The sequence below is a fragment of the Dipodomys spectabilis genome, unplaced genomic scaffold (assembly GCF_019054845.1).
Source record: "Dipodomys spectabilis isolate Male_0828 unplaced genomic scaffold, ASM1905484v1 ptg000136l, whole genome shotgun sequence".
Lineage (NCBI taxonomy): Eukaryota > Metazoa > Chordata > Mammalia > Rodentia > Heteromyidae > Dipodomys > Dipodomys spectabilis.
This window is the reverse complement of record NW_024870813.1, coordinates 10,482,326-10,500,691: the sequence shown is the minus strand read 5'-3', so window position 1 is coordinate 10,500,691 and position 18,366 is coordinate 10,482,326. Positions and strand designations below refer to the sequence as shown.

Sequence of the window (18,366 nt, the reverse complement as noted above, 5' to 3'; positions counted from 1 at the left end):
TTTTTTTTAGTGAACTTGGGTCTTTTGAATTTTGACCATTCACTCTAACACTGAGCTATACTTTTAGACACTACAATTACCTTTTTTGTTGTTGTTTTTTTTGTCAGTGTTCTGGTCCAGGGGCTTGAACTCTGGGTCTGGGTGCTATTCCTGAGCTTCTTTTGCTCAAGGCAAGTGCTCTACCACTTGAGCCACAGTGCCACTCTGTCTTTTTTTAGTAGTTTTATTGGAGCTAAGTCACAGAGTTTCCTGCTCAGGCTGGCTTCAAACCACAACCCTCAGATCTCAGCCTCCTGAGTAACTAGGATTACAGCATGAGCCACCTGCACCCAGTTTACAGTTGTCAATTTTGAAAATACTGTGTAAAACACTTTCTATGCCCCCAGCTTAATAGTTTTCCATGGTGTTATTATCCTATGTTATAGACTGGGAAACTGAAGTATAGATAGATTAACTCAGGTCTCATGTCTGGTAAGGGTCATAGGTAAAATTTGAACCAAGGAGTTTGGCTCCATTGCCTTGAATAAAGCACTGTTTTCCTTAACAAGGTTGTCCCAGAGAAGAGTGAGTCATTGACCCAGACTTTCCCATTAGTGTGGCAAGAAGGAAAGCATTCTTAGGAGGTGCTGGCTTGGAGCTCACCTCTTATTTCCTCAGGACCTTGGGGGCAAGGACTTGACTTTCTCGCTGTGTGCCACTTAAGGCTTCCCTCTTTCTTCCCCCTGAAGCTCATGATTCTGAGCCTAATTCACACAGCCAAAAGAGGTGCTGAAATCCAAGCCCCAGGCACAGACTGGGAATCTATCCCAGCCTCTAGGACATCCTGCTCCAGCTGTCAGGGGCAAGCTGCCACATGAGAGACCAGGGTAATAATTTAGAGACTGGCGTATGAAGTCACTATTTTGGGTCCTGCTGATGGTGCAGTCGCAAGAAATAGCAACAAAGACTGAACTATCATGCTAGGGGTGAGAATCCTGGAGAACTGGGGGCGAGCAGGTTGGTCTGCTGAGCTAGGCCAGGCTTTGTCTGCTCTGGAGATTGTAGATCCCACCAACCCAAGGATGAATTGAGACCAGCTTTCTATCCCAAGAAGAGCAGAGGCCCTATGAGGTTGGGCCTGGGACTTTGATAAAGCTGGGCACAGAAGCACCAGCCTTCTGTCACTTTCAGCTAGGACATATGCACACCCTCTATAGAAGAACATATAGAACATCCAAAGCAGCCAACAGCCAGTCTCAGCTGGTTGAGATTGGGACTTGGTGTCCCAGACAGGTAAGCAGAAGAGCTGGCTGAGCAGTAGGAGCCAGAACCCAGAGATGCTGGACCTTTGCAGGGGGGATGAGGGAAAGTTCACATCATAGCCCTTTCTCATGTCCTCTGAGCTTCAGTTTGAAAAATGGGGACATTAACCTGTCCCCAGATGTAGATGATAAATTGCAAAAGGGGTGAAAGGAAGCTAAAACCCTGCCTGTCACCAACTTGTCCCACCTAGGTACTCTGATCTGGGGTTATGTCTACTTGGAAAGAAGGGACATATTTTTCTTTACTAAACTACTAGTTGACCAGGGCTGCTTATGCCTGAAAATTTGGTTTGTTCACAGGAGACACCTATTCCAAATATACACAGAGGGAGGGTACTTGTTTTTCAGGAACAGAAGAGATGGGGCAAAAGCTCCTTATGCACCTTGGGGAGGAGGACAGAGGTGCCACCAGCACAGTTCCACAGGCAAGGTAAGACAGTGAAGTGAATTCTGGGAACTGCACTATTTCTTTTTTCTTCTTTTCTTTCTTCCTCTCTCTTCTTTCTTTTTTTTGGTCCAGACGTGGGGCCTGGGCGCTGTCCCTCAGCTCTTCAGCTCAAGGCTAGCGCTCTACCACTTGAGTCACAGCACCACTTCCAGCTTTTTTCTTTTTGCTTATGTGGTGCTGAGGAATCGAACCCAGGGCCTCATGCATGCAAGGCAAGCGCTCTACCACTGAGCCACCTTCCCATCCCCTTCTTTCTCTCTTTGTGCTGGTACTCGGATTTGAACTAAGGGCCTTGTGTTCTCCCTCTGATCACTTGCTTATCTGGTGCTCTACCACATGAGCCACATTGCCAGCTGGCTTTTTGCTGGTTAATTGGAAATGGAAGTCTTACAGACTTTTCTGCCCCTGAGGAATTTAAATTGATATTCCCCCAGATTTCAACCTTCTGAGTAGGTAGTATTACAAGCCTGAGCTACTAGCCTCCAGCTCACCATTTCTCAATTGCACAATATGTGGGAGAACTGAATTACAATATGGCTGGAGATATGAGATGATCTTGGGTAAAGAAGCACCTTTATCTTTATCAAGGTGTTTGTACTTCGGTAAAGTACAGAAATGGAATGATAATGTGATGGGATTTTCAATTTAGTAGTAGATCTCTGCCTTGCTGGGGCAAGCTGGAGCCAGAGAGACTGTTAGTGGGGGTGTCATGAGAACCCAGGTAAGAGGTGGGGGGACTTGAACTTGGGTAGTCATGAGGAAAATGAAGCTAAGTGAGAAAATTGAAGTAGAAAGTTAGGGGTAGTACTGTGGAGTCCAGGATGGTTCTGTCCCTGGCTTGGGAGCAATGGCTAGGGGAATTTTTATTGAACAAGGAAATTCGGAATGGGTCTGGATTGCAGGATGACGAGGTCTGCTGATTTTGAAGTTCAAGGGCAGTTGCCAGTGAGATACGGAGGTTTGGGGCTTTGCAAAGAGAATTGGACTCTATCTGGGACCATCAGCTTAGAAATTCTCACCAAGGCTGTGGGAGCAGAGGGTCCCCCAGAAAAGAAGGAACATTGACAGAGACAAGAGACAAAGTATGGAGCAGCAACCTTGATGTTCTCAGGTCAACCAGTGGAGACAAAGGCTAAGCAGGAGCAGCTGGAGGGGAAGGAGGAAAGCTTGCACCCTCACAACCTCTGAGTGTGAGGAACTTGGAGAGTGGCTTTCTGGTCTGATTTTATGAGAGAAGAAACTAAAACTTGAGTTCAATGTTTAGCCTATCACAGAACAGTCCTTGGCCTAAGACTTCTAGCATGTCTACTTCTCCCCACCCGATACACCCCCATTTTCCTCTTGATCAATGTCTCTACTTCTGAGGTTTGTATAACATGAAGCACAGTCCTTTTAGAAGTACAGTGTAAATGAAAACATTGACTGGCTCCAAAAGATTTGAACACAGCAAATGCTTTGTTGTTGGTTTTTGCAGTCATGCTGCTGGACCCAGGGCCTTGTGCATGCTAACAAGTACTCAAGCACATAGCTACATCTCTGGCTGCAAGCACAAGTTGTTTCCTTTTTCTTTTTTTTTTTCTTTTTGGTGCTAGTCCTGAGGCTTGACCTCAGGGCTTGAGCACTGTACCTGAGGGTTTTTCGTTCTTGTTGTTATTATTGTTTGCTCAAGGCTAGTGCTCTACCACTTAAGCCACAACTCCACTTCCAACTTTTTGGTAGTGGCTTTGAACTGTGAACCTCAGATCTCAGCCTCCTGATTAGGGAGGACTACAGGTGTGAGCCAATGGCTGCCTCCACATACAAGTTTTGGTTGTTGAAGTTGGATTTAGGCAGGACTGGCATGGAGAAGATGTGACACGTGGAACTTTGGTCTTTCTCAGACAAAGCTGCCTTTTGGATAGGGTCGCAGGACAAGATGAAGAAGAAATCATTTAATCCTCAGTACCTGAACCCCAGATCCTCTCTCTTGCACCCAGAACCAATATCACTTATATGCCCCTGACCTCCTTCCCCCATTAGGGCTTAGCATGGACTTAGACATTTTCCTTAGGTAGGCTGCCAAAGCAACCTGGATTGTTGCAGCCCTTGGGAATATTAAGCCTTGTCTTACAAACCACCAGACGATCTCCTGTGTTTATTATGATGAACTTTTTTTATTATAGAGACAGACTGAATTCTCTTTTGCATAAAGAATCTCTGGATTGGGTCGGGGGATTCACCATCTAAAGATTACCAGGCTGGCTCTCCCTGCCCCTGCCTCAGCTAAGTCCCTCAACCCCTCCCTTCCCCTTAGCCTGCTTGTTGACATCTCAGGGCCTCTGGAAACAGCAGAGGCAACCATTCCCAGGACCAGACTGACTGGGTCACACTGTGTTGATGGAGGGTCAGGGCTCCTGGCTGCTCATTGAGTCACAGCCGCCCTGTCCCCCGCCCTAGCCGGTTGTCCAGAACCTGAAGCTGACGAAGGAAGCCTGAGTTAGGGCAGATATCTCGGTGGGCCTGCACCGTCTGGATGGCCTCTACGAGCGTCATGTTCTCGCAGATCATGAGGAAGGCCAGGACAATTGTGGCAGATCGGCTCACTCCCATGGCACAGTGGACCAGCACACGACCTGTGGGGAGACCCAACCCAGCATTAGCCCCCAGCCTCACCTACCTCTTTTGGCCTTGGGGAAAGAGACATGTAGCCATCTCTGTGTATGTGTGTGTGTTTGTGTGCACGCGTGTGCACGTGTACACACATGCATAGATTCTTCAACTTACAGCCTGGGCACTGCCCTTGAACATTTGTTTTGTTTTTGCTCAAGGCTAGAGCATTACCACTTGAGCCAGCAGCTCTACTTACAGCTTTTTTTCTTTTCTTTTCTTTTTTTTTTTGGCAGTTACTTAAGGATAAGAGTCTCACAGACTTTCCTTTGAACTGTGACCCTCAGATTTCAGCCTCCTGAGTGAGCTAGGAATGAGCCAACCAACCCATGGCTTACAGCCATCTTTTTTAGCCAGCATCTTGGGAAACCTACACTGTCCTCACTCAGGTAGGCAAATGAGATGGACAGAGAGGAGACTGGCTTAAAGACAGTAAGAAGCAGCAGGATCGAGGTGAGAAACAGAATTCCCTTCTCTTGGTCTAGGCTGCTTTAGCTGATATCCTTTGGGATTGGGGACCAGATTGAAGGGGAGATTCCTGAACTCCTGGGGCCTCCTAGATTTGCATCAGATTACATGTCTACTTCCCTCCTTTCTTCACCTTCCCCTAGTACTGCTCCCCTTCTTCCCTCCCCCTGCATCCTGGGCCAGCCAGCTAGGGGTCTTTGCCAGGTTTTGTGCCTTCTGCCTACTGCCCTCTTCCTGATGACCATCTGACATTGTTAGTTTCCAGGGTGTCCCCGAAGAGACACTAAATGGCAGAAGCTATTTGCCCCATAGGGTTGCTGACAGGGTTGGTGTTCTACACAACCCACCCATCCTAGCCTATTAGCATTCTCTGGCCCCACCCACCCTCTGCCTTCCCAGCAGCTCACCTCGGGGAGAGCTGAGGGCAGTTCGGATGTGTTGAGCAGCAGGCAGAAAATAGACACTGAGGTCGAAGAAGGGGTTATCATCAGCTTCAATGCCATAGTACTCCACGGGCAACCCACGGTAGAACTTGGCACCTGTGTCCACTTGAAACTTGCCTGCAGCGACATTCACAATGTGAGTGATGCCCAGCTGGACTAGCCGGTTCTTGTCCCGGGCAGCATACCTGAAGGAGGGGCATGAGAGGAATTATCAGGATCTCAGTGGTCAGCTCTGACTGGCTTGGACCTTGCCTGTCACCCCACTGTTCCTCTTGAAGGGTGGAGATTGGAACCAGTCAACTCTCCTGATAAAGGGGCTCCTCTAGGAGCATTTGTTTTCAAGGGCAGTTTGCCTGTATTTACCAAAAGCTATAGAACACTACATGTACTGTGTGCCCCAACTATTCCTCAAGGAATAGAATCAAAGCATGACATCTACCCATGAGGCTGAGATCAGTGGCTCATACCTGTAATCCTAACTCCTGAGGAGGTGAACATTAGGACTGTGGCTTGAGACCAGTGGGGGTAAAATGTCCATCTCAACCAATAAAAAGCTGGATGTAATTATTGAGAAATAACTAAGCAATAAGGGCTGGGGGTATGGCTCAAGTGGTGGAGCACTTGCCTAGCCAAATCCAAGGCCCTGAGTTCAGACCCCAATCTTGCCTAAAAAATGATAATAAGTATGCCCACAGACATGCATAAAATGAATCAAGTGATATTTAAGACAGCTAAAAATCATAAAGTATGAACCTGTTAGTATCCTACGATAAAATATTAACCTTTCTCCAAGGTTTTGTTTTTCACAGTTTCATTAACTCAAGCAATCATAGTCCAAAAATATTAAATGGAAAATTCTAGGAATAAACAAGTCATAAATTAAAATTGTTGACTATTGTGAGTGATGTGTTAGATTTTGCACTCTCCTGCTAAGCCATGCCCAGGATATGAATCTTCCTGTTGTGTATAGTGTTCACTATGTATATTCTACTCCATTTTTTAGTCACTTAGAAGCCATTAGCTATCAGTTTAACTGCCATGGTAATGCAATGTTCAAGTGATCCTTACTGAACGGAATAATCATTCTATTTTGTTACTCCCTTACCCTGTCTAATTTAGTTCATTATATTCTTTTTTTCTTTTGATGATGGTCCTTTGGCTTGAACTAAGGGCCTGGGCACTGTTCCTGAGCTTTTGTGCTCAAGGTTAGTGCTCTACCACTTGAGCCCACAGCTCCACTTGCAGCTTTTTCAGTGGTTAATTGGAGATAAAAGTCTCACAAGCCAGGTCTTCTATAATCCTAGCTATTCAGGTGGCTGAAATCTGAGGATCACACTTCAAGCACAGTACAGTCAGGAAAGTCTGTGAAACTCTTATCTCCAATTAATCACCAAAAAAATCTGGAAGTAGAGCTATGTCTCAAGTGGTAGAGCTCTACCCTTAAGCAAAAAGAATTCAGAGACAACACCCAAGCCCTGATTTTAAGCCCAGGATAGACATACACACACTCACAAAAGTCTCATGGACTTTCCTGCCTGGACTGGCTTTGAACTGTGATCCTCAGATCTCAGCCTCCTGAGTAGTTAGGATTACAGGCATGAGCCACCAGTGCCTGGCTAATTAAATTTTTAATAGGTATGTATGAATAGATAGAACTTGGTACTCTTTTCCGTTTCAGGTATCCAATGAAGACCTTGTGACATACTTCCCACAGGTAAAAGGGAACACTGTATAGCTACATTTAGAAATACTCTGCAACCAATAAGATGTGGTTGGTAGATGGAGGTAAACAAAGAAAGACCATTATGCTTATCAAGTACCTGTGAAACTACAAGCTACAGAACGTGTTGCTACAAACTTTTTTTCAATAAAGACATATAAGTCACTGGGATTACAGAAGGACCACCACGTCAGACCTGTGATTCTTCCAATCTTGGCTTAAGTAGCAAAGATTACAGTCCTACGTCACCAGGCCCACCCTCATCTGTGTTCTATTTCCACCATTAAAAGTGCTAATAATAGCCAGGTGCTGGTGACTCATGCTTGTGATCCTAGCTACTCAGGAGGCTGAGATCTGAGGATTATAGTTCAAAGCCAGCTCGGGCAGGAAGAAAGTCTGTGAAACTCTTATCTCCAATAAAATACCAGAAAACCAGAAGTGGCTCAAGCGTAGAGTGCTTGCCTTGAGCTGAAGAGCTGAGGGACAGCGCCCCAGGCCCAGAGTTCAAACCCCATGACCGACAAAAAAAAAAGTGCCAATAATAGAAGAGGAAAGGAAAATGTGGAAAGAGATGGTGGGATGCAGAAGGTGTCATTTCTGTCTTTCAAGGTAGAGACTGATGCTGCCATTCACATGGAGACGCCATGCCCCAAGATACTACTCACGCATCTCCCAAGAAGAGGTTAGGCCAGACCTCATTGATGTGATTGAGTGTGGAGGGTCGGCGGACCCACAGTAAGCGTTGCAGGGAGGCCAGTGTGGGCGGCTGGTAGAGGGTCCCCCGGCTCACCCCCTGGATCTTCGACTTCTGCAGTGACTCCATCCTGGAACAGAGGGGACACTGCAGTGGCTTGGAGACAGGTACTCCAGGGCTGGTCCTGCTGACAGGGAGGCCCAGAAAACTATTCCCAGGGGCCCCTGGGAAGGTGTGGGAAGGATTTCAGATGAGGTTATTCACTAGCTGAGCTGGGCTAAGACCTAGAACCTTCTCCTCAGCAACAAGGGAAACAGAACTCCCTGTTACTGCCATGACATTGGACAGATACCTCTCCAGCCCTTACCCAGGGCCACAGATGTTGAAAACTTTGGCTTTGGGACTTTAGGGTTCTCTGGTGGTAGTACTAGTCTAGATCTTAACCCTTAAGTGGCTGGTCAGTTGGGACTTTGTAGACATGGAAGCCCCAAATGACTAAGGCGATATATCAAAGTCCCCCTACCCCAATCTGGGCAACTTATCTCAAGCCTTTTCCCCCCACGACTGTTTCCAGGACTAGTACCCAGGCCCCCAGCACTTCCCTTTTTCAGGTGCATGAGATCAGAGCCCCTCTCCGGGATACAGGCCAGTGCATATGAGCTTTGTTAACTTTTCTATACTGGAGGAGCTGGTCTCCCTTCTCTAAGGCCTCCCTGTGGTATCCTTTATAGCTGGACACTGAAGTTCCAGGTTTCTTAAGTGACAACACAAGATCATGTAACTGAGTAGGGCTGGGGTTTCAATCCAGTCCCCTAAGTCCTAATTTCCTGCCCCAACATTTCACTTGCCATGTTTGGGGATTCCATAAAGCAATCGCTAACCAGTGTGTCTTCTCAGGGGACCCCAGCTTAGCTGAGCTACACATCTTCCTCCAGGCCCTGGGCTTGTCCTTCTTACCCCCACGACTCAGGCCCATGTGGCTCCGTAGGCCTCACCCGGGTGGGGTGGGATATGTCTGGAGTCAGGTGACTCAGGGTATCCGAGACCTTGCAAGGCTGGGCTGGCAGCGGCACCAAAACCTGAGTCTGGTGCCGAGACTGGAAGGAAGGCTTGTCTTGGCCAACTGTCCCTGGTTCCCTCAACCAGTAACTAGGGAAACTACAAACTGGAAAGAACATCTTTTCCCTCTGGTAGGCAGTGCCAGGACCAGAAAGAGAAATGGGTACCCAGGAAGCCACCGGCTTGGCCAGGCTCACCCAGCATCGGGGGGCCGGTGAGCAGGGTGGAAGTGAAGATCCAGATTTTCCCTTCATCCCCCACTGTGACCTCTCAGGGCAGGCTAAATGGCCTGCCACCTAATTAGGGCATGGTCTAGGGGCTGGGAATGGGGGACTAGGTACAGGGACAGGACTAGCAGATGAGCGGAACAGGGTCAGTCAGATTCTACCTAGAACACAGATGCTGTGAAGCGCTTAGAATTCCAGGTGATGACTATGGAGCCCTGTGGGGGTGGGGAACATACAGGGGTGGGAAGCCTGTAGAGATAGGGAGACCATAGAGGTAGGGGACTTGATAGGGTTTGAGGTGCCCATGGAGGTGATGTTAAAAGCAGATCTAGGCTACTGTGGACTGAAGCAATGGGTCTTTCAAACCCTAGGCCCTCTCTCACCTTGTTGTCTCTGTGGTAGAAGGCTTTTGACCAGTAACCCCCTGAAGATGGAGGAACTTTGAAGGGAGGGTGGAGACACTGGTTGTGTCCCTTGAGATTTCAGCCATAACTGATTCTGTGGCCAGGAGCAGGTCTTGGTTCCTGGCTAAGCCAGTTTCCCTTTCTTGATTAGCTAAATAAAGATCATGGCTTTGCCTGATCTTCCATTCTCTTGGCTTCAGTCCCCAGCAAGAGAGAGAAGTATCTGTTTGAAGTAAGGACAGGCAGAGGGCAATGGAGTTATGTTGTGAGAGGAAGTGAGGGAGAGGGGAGCTGTGGGAACCAGGGAAAGACAGAATCCAGGGAAGTCCTGCAGTCTCATCTGGAACCAATAGATGGGGCTGCTTTAGCTTCAGCCAGGGCCACACAAGCTTTCAGCTCAGGCTTGTTGAGCCTGTCATGGGGTAAGGTCGCCCCCTGGTGGCCAAATAGATGCCCTACATCCCAGTTATTCCTGGGAGCGGGCAGCCTGGCTCTGGCTGAGTACCCAATCCTGCTCTTTCCAGGGGGTTAGGGATGAGGAGCTGCCTCAGCTTCTTAGAAGACCTAGCACTGGTCTAGATAATGGAGCTTTTATTTGGACCTAGGAATACTCCTGGTCATTTCCCCCTCAAGTCTCACTCCAGATGCTCACCCCAACCAACTGCTCTGGCCCATTGGGGTCACAGTCCACCTTGTCAATCAGAACCACCTACCCTGCAGCACTCAGAGAATGGGATTCTCAACTACAGCTCCTCTAGTTTCTACCACCCCTGGCCCTGACCTGCAGAGGGCCCTGTCTAAACTTTTGTATGTCCTCAGCCTCAGCAGGGTGAAGCTGGACCTTGATGTCCAGCAGGGCTAGGGCCCTGAGTGCTATACTCCCACTCATTCTGGTGCTGGCCTGCTCCCTGCTCTACCTTTCATTGACCCTGACCCTGCACTGCTGTTGCTTATAAGGACATACCCTTGCCTTCTGTCTCCATATAAGTTTCCTCTCTAGCTTGCTCTCCCTTTGCCTGTCTTCCCCATCCCCGACCCTCCACCCCCAAACATGACCTCCTGCCTGCCATTTTATCCTCAGGCCAACCCCAAGCCTCTAGGGTAGCTGTTAGCCATCCACCTCAGCTGCAACTCCCAGAGACATTTTCCCAGCTGCCAGCCCTCTTTGTAGAGAGACACAGAACAGGCCAGGGTAGAGACCTCAGGGTAAGTAGTGAAGACTCTGGGGAAATCTCCATAACAGTGACAGACAGGCAGCTGTCAGGTGGGGACTATGGTACAGCCTTGGAGGGGAAATGGTATGAGTAAAATTCTCAGGTCTTCTGCTTGTGTCTATGTGGCCTTCTCTGACCTACTACCTTCCAAAATTCAAAATTTAAAGTGCTACCTACATGATCTCCCTCACACTAGTGCCTGATAAATAGCGCGCTTTATTATTATCAACACCAGAATTGCTTTTACCCTTTCAAGCCTTGGCCATATTCCAGGTAAAGGGACACTTGCCTATGGGGTGAGGAGGTTTGGTCTGTATCTCCCAATGTTATATTGAGGTTTATTTCTCTAGCAGTAATTACAACATGCACCAAGCTGAGTGCTCATGGCTTCATACTTAGAAGGCTGAGATATGGAGACTCATGATTCAAGGCCAGCCCAGGAAAAAAAGTTTGTCGGGATCATCTCCTAAGTAATAAAAAGCAGGATTGGAGGCATGGCTCAAGTGGTAGAGTGAGTGCCAGGCTAGTAAGGGCAAGGCCCTGAGTTCAAACCGCAATATCATGTTTAAAAATTCAATTCTAAAAAATAAAAATAAATCAATTCTAGCTGGGTGCCCTGAAATCCTAGCTACTCAGGAGGCAGAGATCTGAGGATCACAGTTCAAAGCCAGCCTGGGCAGGAAAGTCGATGAGACTCTTTTTGAGCTCTCTACCACTTGAGTCACAGTGCCACTTCTGGTTTTCTAGTGTTTTATTGGAGATAAGAGTCTCACAGACTTTCATGCCTGAGCTGGCTTTGAACCGTGATCTTCAGGTCTCGGCCTCCTGAGTAGCTAGGATTACAGGTGTGAGCCACCAGTGCTGGTCCATGAGACTCTTATCTCCAATTAACCACCAGAAAACCAGAAGCGGTTCTGTGGCTCAAGTGGTAGAGCACTCGCCTTGAGCTGAATTGCTCAGGGACAGCACCCAGGCCCAGAGTTAAAGCCCCATGACCGACCAAAAAAAAAAAAAAATCAATTATATTTGTTACCTATTGAGAAAATATATACTACATGTCAGACAAAGCTCAATGCTTATGTTTTCTCTTGGAATTTCCCCCCCCTCGCCGCCGTTTTTTTTTTTTTTTTGCCAGTCCTGGGGCTTGAATTCAGAGTCTGTTCTCAAGGCTACTACTCTACCACTTGAGCCACAGCACCATTTCTAGCTTTTTCTATTTATGTGGTACTGAGGAACTGAACCCAGGGCTTCATGCATGCTGGGCAAGCATTCTACCACTAAACCACATTTCCAGCCCTCTCTCTGAATTTTCACAGTGCTCTTATGAGGCATGTAATATCATCCCCATTTTATAGATGAGGAAATTGAAGCTCAGAGAGATTAAGCAATATGCTCAAGTTCACATGGCCAATCAGTATCAGAGTTAAGACTTACAGCAAGGTCTTTCTGACTCTCGTGCTTCATCTGTCCCTCTGCCTCTGAGTTATTTGTCCCCAACGCATTCTTCTCACTTGCCCATCACTTAAAGGCACACCCCATTACCCAACATGCTCAGGGACCCCTGAATTAGGAGCAATCACTCACCTGTGATGGTATCTGGCCCAGGCTGTGGTCTTTTCTGATGAGCAGTCTGGGCTGCCAGTGTCCAGCCGCCTGTGTCTGCACTCTTGATGCTGTTTCTATTTTTTGATTTGAGTTCAATTATAAAGCATGCTGTTTGCTCCCTCTCCCTTTTCATCCTCCCCCTGCCACTCCCAACTTGTCCACTGGTCCCGTATCATGGTCAGAGCCATGCCCAGCCAAGCACCTTCCCTAGGTCCAGGCTTCAGTCCTAGTCTTTCTGGGCATCAGCTCAGAGAGGTCTGCCAGGGGTATGTGTATCTTTAGATGTGGGCAGCTGGGCAGGAAGAAGAAAGACGAATCCATCTTAAGATCCCTTTTGGTAGGCTGGGGTTTTAGCTCAGTGGTAGAGCACCTACTTGGCACCCATAAGAGCTTGGATTTGATCTCAGCATTGAAAAATACATAAACCAGACAAACAGAAAATCTCCCGTGCCGGGCACCAGTGGCTCAAGCCTGTAATCCTAGCTACTCAGGAGGCTGAGATCTGAGGATCGTGGTTCAAAGCCAGCCCAGGCAGGAAAGACCATGAGACTCCTATCTCCAATAAACCACTAGAAAACCGGAAGTGGCACTGTAGCTCAATTGGTAGAGCGCTCGCCTTGAGCTGAAGAGCTGAGGGACAGCGCCCAGGCCCAGAATTCAAGCCCCACGTCCAACAAAAAAGAAAGAAAGAAGAAAATCTCCCTTGGTCTAGGCAACAGTGGCTCACACCTATTATAACCCAGCTGCTCAGGAGGCTGAGATCTGAAGGTTCAAAGCCAGCCCGGGCAGGAAAGTTCATGAGATGCTTATCTCCAATTAACCACCAAAGATTAAGACATAGAGCTATGGATCAAGTTGGTAGAGTGCTAGTCTTAAGTGAAAAAAACTCAAGGACTGCATCTAGGCCTTGAATTCAAGCCCTAGTAATGGCACAAGAAAGAGATGGAAATGGAAATGGGAAAAGGAAGGGGAAAAGGGAGGAAGGGGAAAGGAGGAAAGGGAGAGGAAAAAGAAAGAGAGAGAGAGGGAGGGAAGGAGGGAGAAAAGGAAAGAAAGAAAGAGAGAGAAAAGGAAAGAAAGGAAAAGAAACTCTCCCTTGGCCTTTGAGGGTTGTGCAGAGCCAGGGTTGAAAGTGAGAGTTGGATAGATCTATGGAGGGGGACTGAGAAGCACCGAGTCCAGAGCATGCACAAACTGATGGCATGGGTAACACTGGTGCCGCACCAGTCTCAGGGGCCTTTAGTTGGGGACTGAAGATGACAGGATTGGCCAGAAATCAATATCAGTCAGACTTAGGTGGAAGGCAATGCAGCCAGGCACAAGTGGGTACAGAGCCAGACTTTAGACCAATGCTATTCTGCAGTCAGAAGATTGGTCCAAGAACCAGTCTTATTTTCTGTCATGCTTTCTCCACTCAAGGATGCCAAATCCCAGAATGATCCCTGACATCCCTGGCCAAGGCCCTACTCTCTCATGGGGCCAGGAAGCTGTTCTTTAAGGGCTCCCCAAGGCTGATTAGGGTGGCTTAAAGATCTTAGATTCGGGTTTAGGAGAGTGGGGGAGGTGGTTGTGGTCAATGGCTGTCAGAAGCACTTAGAAGGCTCCTTCTAGGGAACAAGGGGATTCCCTAGCCAAGGGTTCTCAGGGCTTGGCTGAGAGGTCAGCTGACTCTCACCTGTGGAGACTGCAGACAGTGGCTGGGAGGAGTGGAAGGACACAGGAAGCGGATGGAGTAGTGGGCTCCAGAATGGGCCCCATGCCAGGCTCTCACTGTCTTCTGGGAATCCACTGGGGCCAGAGCCTCCAGCAGCATCAGCAGGGCCAGTCCCAGGGCGGCAGAGTGGCAGAGCCCTATGGCCAGGAGTAAGGGCTGTCTCTGGAAGAGCGATAGAGTTTTTGTTATAAGCTCGTAAACAAAGGCCTAGGCTGGCTGTAATCTAAATTAGCTTCTGCCTTGAATCCTGTTTGTAAAGTCAAGCAAGGGCATGTAGGTACAAGGAGAGATGAGGTAAGTTTGGTGTCCATGGTTTATGGAGAGAAAGATCCTCCCTCCACAGCCCCCTCATCTGCTGGGTACAGCTGCATAGGCTGTGCACTGAACCACTCTTGGGAGCTCCAATGACACAATTGGTTGGATGGCACTTCCACAGGTTGTGCAATGCTGCAACCAATGAATTACCAGTTGCCTGATGGGCAAGATGCTGAAGTCAGAGGTCAGGGTGTGTTAGGCTCCAGGCTGGGGAAATAGGGTGATTAGATATGATCAGAGATCTGCTGCTCTGCCAACTTTCTTAATCCGGTCCTGTGGAGACAGAGCAGGCTTAGGAACTTACCGTTCCCAATGGGAACAGGTTCCCTCTTGGTCATTATACCATAGAGCTTGCTCACCTATACCACAGACCCAGCCTGGCTGTGCTTTTCCCTTAGTAGGAAGTGATGGTGGCCCAAAGCAGGTTGAAAGGCCCACCTCAACCCTTCTTCACTTTCCTCTTCTGTCTGGAGGGCTCGAGAGACACTAGGCAAGGGTCCTACCAGGCCCAAATGAGACCTCGGGTAGACTAAAGAAGTTCAGCAGCTTGAGGAGTGGACCAGAAAGGAACCCTTTCTACCTTCACCTCCAGCCACACTCAACCCTGCCAGCCAAACCCATCACACATTCCCTGCCCAGGTTCTCAGCCAACTTCTCACTGCCAGCAGCACACAGCTTCACATCCCCTTGTCCCTCCTTACCTGGCCCCTCAGCTCCGGCCTGTGGCCCGCAGTTGCTGGTCCAGCTGGCAGAGCTGTCGGAGAAAGCCACGGTTGGGGAAGATCCATCGGTGCTCCCTCACAGTGACCACTGCCTGGCGCAGGGACAGCTGCTGATACAGCATGAGGTAGGCCAGAACCAGGGTGGCAGAGCGGCTCACGCCTACTACACAGTGCACCAGGACCTTGGCTGAGGAAGAAGACATCACAGTGAAAGACCCACCCAGTGGCTGGGGTGGAGACCCAACTTCCATGGTTGACTCTGCCTTCGGTACACTCTGAGACCCTGAGCAAGTCACTTAGCTTTTATGGGCCTCAGTTTCCTAGTTTCTCAAATAGGTAAACCATCACCTGTTTTGACTTATCTTGGGATGCAATCAGGACTCTGCATATGACTGAGCATCATCACCTCAGAGAACTCCCAGCCTTCGGCATGAGCAACACAGATTTGCCTTTGGTCCTTTGAAGCTGTTATGGTCCTTGACCTCTAGTCCTACCACATGCTATTCCTACTATCTGGTAAATGTTTCCCCTAGTCTGACTAACACTTCTACTACTAATCCATCAAATGGATGAAATCCATCAGCCTGAGACATGGCTTCCTCCCACAGGCTTTCCTCACCGCTCGTGTATCACTTGAATCACAGAGCAGCTCTTCATTTTTGCATATGGCCTAAGTGGAAATTGCTAAGAGGGAAGTCCCTGTATCCCTGTCTCTCTGACCCTCTGGGCTGTGTTCCTGTAGCACATGTGTTCACATGTGTTCTCTCATATCAGTACCACCATTTTACAATATGACTGGCAAGTTCCATGAGGAACCTGCCTTGCTTAAGTCTGGATTCCTAGAATTTAGTTTAGTGGCCTGGCACACAGAAGCTACTCAATAAGCCAGACGCTGATGGCTCACACCTGTAATCATAGCTACCTAGGAGGCTGAGAGCTGAGGATTGCAATTCAAAGCCAGCCTAGGCAGGAAAGTCCCCATGTGACTCTTATCCCTAATTAACCACCAGAAAATAGGAAGTGGTACTGTGGCTCAAAGTGGTAGAACTCTAGGCTTGAGCAAAAATGCTCAAGGGCCAAGGCACTGTCCCTGAATTCAAGTCCCACAACCAGCAAAAACAACAACAAAAAGAAGATCCTCAATAAATAGCTGATGGTTGAATGGATGAGAACAAAAAAGATGCCACATTGTTTTGGATGTGAAGCAACGTGAGTTATAGTCTTCTTATTTCCATCATATGGAGGAAGAAACAAGTCCAGAGAAGGATACTGGCTTATCCAAGGTCATGTACTAAGGGCACAGTTGTCGTCCAGGATGAACACAAACCAGGAGTCCCTGGCTCCTTGATGGTACCTGGGGTATTTAATTTCCTTGCTTTTTTTCATTTGGAAGTACCTTGGGGCAAACATGTGGGTATCAAATAGTGATTCTGCAAGCCTGAGTGAAGCAATGAAAGAATTGCTCTGCTCTTTGGGAGATTTAGCTTCCAGTCCCAAGGCTGTCCCAAATTTATGATGTTACTTCAGCCTGTTTCTACAACTGGAAAGCAATAGGATTAAATAAAAAGCTGGAGCATAGGTCTAAAGCTGGTGGTTCATGCCTATAATACTCAAGAGGCTGATATTCAAGTATTGTGGTTCAAAGCCAACCTGGACAGACAAATCCAAGAGACTCTTACCTCCAATTAACCAGCAATATAAACAGAAATTGGATCTGTGGCTTAAGTAGTAGAGCATCAGCCTGGAGTAAAATAACCAAGTGCATGAGGCCCTGAGTTCAAGCCCCAGAATTGACACAAAGCTGGAGCACTGAGTGGAGGACTTTAAGGACCAGGGACAGGAGAACCCGGATGACTGACTGAAAACAGAACATCTTCCCCACTAATGAGAAGGATGGGCTATGGGTTCTGGCCCCAAATCTTACCCCCAGGTGTGTTGAGGGCACGGTGGATGAAGTCAGCTGCAGAGGAGAAGTAGGTGCTGATGTCGAAGTCAGGGAGGTCGTGAGCTGGCACCCCCAGGTAACTCACACTGCTGCCATAGAAGTCAGGGCCCCCCTGACAATAGAGGCCCCCATGGGCAGCATTCAGCACATGGGTGATACCCAACTTCCACAGCTCAAAGCGGTTGTTTGCAGTGGCCCTGGGGAAGACAGGAAGGGCGCTGGGTGCTGGCTGATCAGTAGGGTCCAGGAAGGAAGCTTTGCTTTCTCTCTGCTTTGGGAGTATGAAACTGGAAGGGTCCAAATGAAGCTAGAATCTGGCAATCCCCAACTGGGGTTTGTAGGCCACAGCTCCACCCCCAGAGCTTTCTGGTGGGAAGGGGTTATCTCTAGACCCTCTGCTCCCTCAGATGCTCTATCTCCAGCCCAGAGAAAAGGGATTGTTTCAGCCCTGGGACATGGCTGCCCCACCCTTTTTGCCCTATGCCATCCCACACATATCCCACATCCAGCCTCTGCTGGTCACCACCTCATACCTGACTCTAATCTGCAAATATTTTAGAGGTAACACCTTCTCTGATTCACCTGCAGTCATGCTTCTCCACCCACTCTATCAGGAAGACGAAGGCTAGGACCAGAAAGTGGAGGGATGGATCTTGGTCTATCCTCATCTCCTACCCTAAGTACTATTCCCTAACCTCTATCCCACCGATTAGCTCATTGTCCTGGATAAGCTAGAAGATTCCAGGGACTTTGGGGAAGTTCTGCAAAAATCCTGTCCCCCTAGTGGCTGAACCTGGTCATTGAGTCTGGGGCGTAAGAGTCCTGGAGAAAATCTGGCCATGGGACTCTCTAAATAGAAAAATTATCCCTTCTTCTCACATACGCCTATGCCCAGAAAAGAGCTTAAGGGCCACTTCTCTTTCATCTCACCCCCTACCTCAGTGCCAGCGACTACTCACGCATCTCCTATGAAAAGATTGGGCCAAACTTCATTTACTCGGCTGCAAGAGGCCTTCCCCGCTCTCAAGAGCTCCTCTAGCTGCAGGACACTGGGACAAGGAGTGGCTTCCAAGTCTTCCCTTGGCTCTGGGAGCGAGGCTTCAGCCATGGGCCAGTCTGCTCACCCCTCTACCTCTGTGGTCATTCCTCTCTGCTTCTCCAGTGTCATTCCCCTTCTCAGAGATTGGCAGGAGCAGGTGGGACAGGAGCAAGTGACTCAGCAAGTACCAGAGGCCTCCCGAGAGGACAAGACCTGTTTTTCTCAAGCTGGTTCCCGTCTCCAAACTCCCTGAGAACCTGTGTTATACAGAAATTTGATCAGCAAGATACACAGAAGTCATACCTTGAGAGATCAAATCAGCAGTCTTTATTAGAAAGCCAAGAACTGCAAGTGGACTCATATCCCCTAAAACTTGCAGCCTTGTATGCAGTTAATACAAAG

General features: G+C 48.4%; 1 protein-coding gene across 2 annotated transcripts; it reads right to left on the bottom strand.

Annotated features, from left to right (window-relative positions):
• Window positions 1–3,949: 3,949 nt before the first annotated feature.
• Window positions 3,950–18,115, bottom strand: Dusp13 (dual specificity phosphatase 13). Of its 2 annotated transcripts, XM_042690333.1 has the most exons (8): window positions 17,885–18,115; window positions 16,905–17,122; window positions 14,960–15,162; window positions 13,905–14,105; window positions 12,209–12,303; window positions 7,692–7,850; window positions 5,271–5,491; window positions 3,950–4,361 (listed from the first exon to the last, which is right to left on the bottom strand). In XM_042690333.1, exons 1-8 carry the CDS (start codon window positions 18,031–18,033, stop codon window positions 4,159–4,161), a joined length of 1,449 nt encoding a protein of 482 aa, XP_042546267.1. In that variant the 5' UTR covers window positions 18,034–18,115; the 3' UTR covers window positions 3,950–4,158. The 2 variants fall into 2 exon arrangements, with proteins under 2 accessions (XP_042546267.1, XP_042546268.1); XM_042690334.1 differs by lacking the exons at window positions 3,950–4,361; window positions 5,271–5,491; window positions 7,692–7,850; window positions 12,209–12,303 and having other exon boundaries at window positions 14,025–14,105; window positions 14,960–15,167.
• Window positions 18,116–18,366: the final 251 nt, after the last annotated feature.

Coding starts and splice junctions, on each gene's coding strand:
- Dusp13 (XM_042690333.1), bottom strand. CDS start 18,033: ATGGCTGAAGCCTCGCTCCCAGAGCCAAGGGAAGACTTGGAAGCCACT. Junction 17,123..17,884: donor AATCTTTTCATAGGAGATGC/GTGAGTAGTCGC, acceptor TGTCTTCCCCAG/GGCCACTGCAAACAACCGCT. Junction 7,851..12,208: donor TGGGCCAGATACCATCACAG/GTGAGTGATTGC, acceptor CCTCTGTTCCAG/GATGGAGTCACTGCAGAAGT.